Source organism: Gekko japonicus, unplaced genomic scaffold, assembly GCF_001447785.1.
Source record: "Gekko japonicus isolate JY-2015 unplaced genomic scaffold, Gekko_japonicus_V1.1 scaffold1211, whole genome shotgun sequence".
In the NCBI taxonomy this organism is placed as follows: domain Eukaryota; kingdom Metazoa; phylum Chordata; class Lepidosauria; order Squamata; family Gekkonidae; genus Gekko; species Gekko japonicus.
Genome location: NW_015161990.1, coordinates 321038 through 326144, shown reverse-complemented (window position 1 = coordinate 326144; position 5107 = coordinate 321038). Strand labels below are relative to the sequence as shown.

General features: G+C 60.3%; 1 protein-coding gene across 2 annotated transcripts in view; it reads right to left on the bottom strand.

Moving 5' to 3' along the window:
* Positions 1-10: 10 nt before the first annotated feature.
* Positions 11-5107, bottom strand: part of KANK2 (KN motif and ankyrin repeat domains 2) — an 85076-nt gene continuing 79979 nt past the window's right edge. For both annotated transcript variants that reach the window (XM_015405389.1, XM_015405390.1), the window contains exons 9-12: positions 3384-3526; positions 1991-2191; positions 791-883; positions 11-255 (exon numbers count right to left, since the gene is read on the bottom strand). In XM_015405389.1, coding sequence (XP_015260875.1) covers positions 193-255; positions 791-883; positions 1991-2191; positions 3384-3526 — 500 coding nt within the window. In that variant the 3' untranslated portion in view covers positions 11-192. The remainder of the gene's footprint in view (positions 256-790; positions 884-1990; positions 2192-3383; positions 3527-5107) is intronic.

Sequence of the window (5107 nt, the reverse complement as noted above, 5' to 3'; positions counted from 1 at the left end):
GTCTGGCGGGGTGGGGGGTGGGGGAAGGCCAGGAGACCACAGCTGTCCTCAGGAACCCAGCGCACCTGCGGGACGTACCAGGAGGGGTCTGCCTCCTTGCTTCTTGAGCGGCTCGCAAGCCCTTCTCCTCCAAGCAGAGTGGGAGAAACCTCTCCCTGGCACTCAAGAGAAGTTCTGCCAGGCCGGCCTGCGCTACTGAGCATCATCGCGGGCCCTCTCCGTGGCCTCTCCGGGCCCCTCTTCTTTCGAAGTCCCCTGAAAAGGGCATTTCCACGATTAGTCTTAAATCCGTTCCGTTCCTTTCCCTGCCTTATTGGGCGAGCGGGATCTTTCCCCCACGCCTTCCCTTCGCCGCCCCACTTCAAGACTCCCAGGTTCCCCCCCCCCCCAGCGCTCACGCCTATGGAAAGGACATTCTCGGTTTGCCCGGTGGAGGAGGAGGGCAGGCAAGATGAGGCAGAACCCGGCGCGCTGGTGCTGTCCGGAGAAGCCGCTAGAGAGAGCAACCCTAGGCAGGACTCTTCAGACTTCTCCTCCAGCCCCTTCGGCGGGGCTCACCCCCAGGACAGTGTTCTTAGGGGGGCACCGGGGCGGGGGGTGGTGGTGTTGGACGTAGGACTGAGAAACATTCCGCCTCCCACATCAGTGAAGGAAAGGTGGTGCTAAACTCCTGCCCTGTTTTGGTTTCAGCACCCTCCCCCCCCCGCACACACACACACACACACTCCGTGGCATTTCTGCTGCCCGAAGACACCCACGGCCTCTGCCCTGGAGCTCCCTGGCAACTCACCGGAGAGGTGGGTCTGTTCAGGTGCGCGTGGAGCATGAGGGCTATGTCGCTCTGCCCTGCCTCCAGGGCGATGGAAAGAGCTGTGCTGCCGTCCTGCAAGAGACAAGGAGGAAAGCTCACCGCCACGTGGCACCTACGGGGGCTGGAGGGTTTCCACCGTGCATCGGAACGGAGGTCACCGCTTGATGGGCGTCCCCTCCCGTGATGGCAGCAGTCGCTTGGGGGTGGGGGTGGGGCCTCCGCTGGGGCTGTCAGGTCCCCCCTGGCCACCGGTGGGGGATGGGGAGGGGGGGGTAAGGGTGCCAGAGCTGGGTTGGGAAACTCCCGGAGTTCTGGGGGCGGAGCCCGGGGAGGACACAGAGGGACACCGACCTCCGTGGGGACGGAATAGGCCACACTGCCCACCCTCCGAGGCCTCCGTCTTCCCCCGGGGGAACTGATCCCATCAGAACAGAAGAGAAGCCCGTGTTGGATCAGGCCAGTGGCCCACCCAGTCCAACACTCTGGGTCACACAGTGGCCATCAGGAGGCCCCCCAGTGGGGCCAGGAGGACACCAGAAGCCCCTCCCACTGTTGTCACCCCCCAAAAAAACACCAAGAACACAGAGCATCCCTTGCCCCCCAGACTGTAGTCCAGGGATGAGCCGTGATTCTGGGGCATCCCCAGGTCCCACCTGGAGGCTGGCATCCCCAGGTGGCCTCCTTCCCTCCCTCTCAGAATCCCAAAAGGGCCCGCAAGGCTCCAGAGGCCAGGGGACGCCTGTTCCAGTCTTCAGTGAAGGAGGCCTCCACGGAGCAAGACCTTCGGAAGGCGAGAGGGGCCTGCCTGTGCCCATGAAAAGGCCTCATCTTATTGAGTCCTGAGGCTTAAGCCTGCCAAAAGGCAGCGAGATGTGCTGTGATCCCACAGTGGCAAGGGAAAGGCACTCTGCACATGCTCAAAGGCAGTCTCCTATTATCACTGCACATGGTCGAGCGTAGAATCTGGCCCCAGACTAAGTCCCGTTCGACTGACACGCTCCTCTTAAGGCCCCAGTGCGGGTGCATCAATACACGTGTGTGTGTGGGAGATCGGTTCCCATTTCTCATTCTCCAGCACAGGCAGGGAGGCCTTCCCTGGACCAAGGCCCTGAAGCGGGAGCCCCGGGGGGGGGGGACCTCCTCCTCCTCCTCTGGCAGGCAGCTGCGGGCAGAACTCACCTGGTCTGCCAGGGTGACGTCACAGCCCACGGTGGCCAGCAGCAGGCGGACAATCTCAGCGTGGCCATGCTCACAGGCGCACATCAGCGCCGTGGACCCGTCATCGTCTTGCACATTGACGTCTGCTCTGCTGGCCAGAAGGGCGCGCACCATGTCCTGACGCCCGTGGCTGACGGCCAGCATCAGGGCCGTCTGCCCAGCCTGCGGAGGGAAAAACCGGAGCTGAACAAAGCGAGGGTGTGTGTGTGGAGAAGCCTGCCCCAACCTTGGCCCCACAGAATGCCTACGGAGCACAGAAGAACCTTGACATGTTACGGCTGAACTGTACGCCTGCGGCCTCTCCTCCTGCCTCTGCTTACAAAAATGCCCACGAGGAAAGGAAATCCGGAGAAGGTGCCGCAGCTTGGCTTTGGCAAGTTCATCTCCTGGAGTAATGGCGCTACTTAGGAGGCCTTGCTTACAAGCAAGAGTGCTGGGGAAAGCGGCCCAGGGGGTTAGTTGCAACGGTCGGGGGTGCAGGAGACACACACACACACACACACACACACACACAATAACGTGGTTTGGGAGGGGAGAGAGCGAGAGGGCGAGAGAGAGGGTGGCGGGCTTGGTTCAGACGCAATGGCAACCCGGGATTTTCCTGCCATGCAAACGGGGCTGGGGGATTCTCAGGTTCATATACGTCCCCTTCCCTCTTCCTAATCCGGCCATGTGTGGCTAGACAATTAGTTGTCTCTGGGCTTGTGGCAAACCAGTTTGCCCTGGCAAGGAACCGTCTTGCATTTGTCCTGTAAGCCAGGATCCCAAACCCCAGTTTATTTCGGTTATAGAATCCTAGATTACAGGGGAGCACAGTGTTATGTATGGGGACTGGAACATCCCAGGACCGTTTCTACCAGAGACGGGCTGAGCTTGGAGCTCTAGAACAAAAGCCCACCAGGACACTGGAGGTGGCCAATGGGGAATTAATGGTTCTGACGACGGGCTGTCGTTGGTAGTTGTTTGCGGAAGTGGGTGGAGTTGCATGCTACTTAAACAGGGCAGTCGCCCTGGCTTTTTGCTTTTTGTTCTTGCTGAAGCACTCATAAAGGAGAGCTGATCACTAGGCTTGGGGCCAGAGACCCTCCATGGGACTCAGTATTTAACACACAGACAGCACTTGGCCAGTTTCGACCGAGCTAACTTCAGTGCGCCATGCACGCTGAGATTCCAGTGACGACAAACCATCTGAGCCAAGCCAAGAAGAGACTCAGCGCCAACCTCTGGTAGCCGGGCGCGCACCCCTCTCCCAGGTGGAAAAGCTGGCAAGCCCAAGCGAGCTGGGCAGAACCGGAACAGCCCTCGTGCAGGCGCACCCCCACCCAGCAAAGGCGGCCGCTGAGGTTCTGCCTACCTGGCTGGCTTTGGCGTTCACGTTGCCCCTTTCCAAGAGCTCCATGATGGTCTCCATGTCCCTCTCCGAGCGCGTGGCAGCCAGCGCCGTCAGCATGATGGCCGTGTAGCCAGCCTTGTTCTGCTGGTCCACGTGACACACCCCTAGAAGAGGAAGGGAGTGGGTGGGGGGGCCGGCTCCTTCCCTCTCCCCCACCCTCTTTTGGAACTCCCTGAAGGCGTGGGGCCCGGGGGTCACGGCAGTCCAAGGCAGGGGGCAGCCTCTCAGCAGCAGCAGCAGCAGCAGCAGCCCTGGCAGGCGCTTGTCGGAAACAGCCTCCAAGAAGGCAGGCGACACGTCCTCCTCCCTAGGAAGTTCTCGAACGGCTTGTGCCACTCTCTGAACTTCCCGGAGTTTAACCCGGATCTTCCTCCCGTGACACATTCTGCGCTGCTCCAGCGAACCCAGAGAGCGACTGCGCCCTCTCCCCCCGTTGCGGTTTAGCCTTAGCCCTGGGGAGGAAATTCTCACGATCTGCCCAATTTAACTTTTAAAGCGTCTCTGTCCTCAGGTGGGGCCTGACTGCAATGGGTAAGCGGCTGATGGAGCTGCAGAGACATCTAGACAAGGGGGAGGTACAGAATCAGAAAGTGCCTTTGAGAGTTGGCACAGAGATGGCCTTCTCTTCTGGAATCTGGAGCTCCGCCCACACTGACCTAGGCTTCTGCAGCCTTGAGACAACTTGACTTCTGTAATGCACTCTACATGGGACTGCCCCTTGAAGACAACTCAGAAAGTTCAGTAGGTTCAGAATGAGGCAGCAAGCCTTTTGGACAGAGGGAACCAACTCAGACACCTTCACTGGATGCCTGTTTATTTTACGGCTCAGGTACAGGTGCTGTTTCTTACCTTTAAAGTCCTTCACAACTAGTGATCTAGACTCTGAAGGGACCATCACTCCCTATACAAACCCCCACAATAGCATTTTCTTTCTATCCTGCCTCTCAGCGTGGTTAGAATGGCTTCAGAATGTTCATGGGCTACAGCTGTAGCCTTTATGGGATGGGCCGCAGTTGCCAGTCAGAAGGCCCATCGGCCTTCCCAGCCTTGTAAGGTATAAGAAGAGCCCTGCTGGGTCAGGCCAGGGAGGGTCCCTCCAGTCCAGCACCCCGCCTCACCCAGTGGCTAACCATAGTTCCTCTGGAGGGCCAGCAACAGGGCAGAGAGGCCGAGGCCTTCCCCTGAGAAGGACACCAGAAGAGCCCTGCTGGGTCAGACCAGGGAGGGTCCCTCCAGTCCAGCCTCCCGTCTCACACAGGGGCCAGCCAGTCCCTCTGGAGGGCCAGCAACAGGGCAGAGAGGCCGAGGCCTTCCCCTGAGAAGGACACCAGAAGAGCCCTGCTGGGCCAGACCAGGGAGGGTCCCTCCAGTCCAGCCTCCCGTCTCACACAGGGGCCAGCCAGTCCCTCTGGAGGGCCAGCAACAGGGCAGAGAGGCCGAGGCCTTCCCCTGATAAGAACCTCAGAAGAGCCCTGCTGGGCCAGACCAGGGAGGGTCCCTCCTGTCCAGCCTCCCGTCTCACTCAGTGGCCAGCCAGTCCCTCTGGAGGGCCAGCAACAGGGCAGAGAGGCCGAGGCCTTCCCCTGATATAAGGACACCAGAAGAGCCCTGCTGGGTCAGACCAGGGAGGGTCCCTCCAGTCCAGCCTCCCGTCTCACACAGGGGCCAGCCAGTCCCTCTGGAGG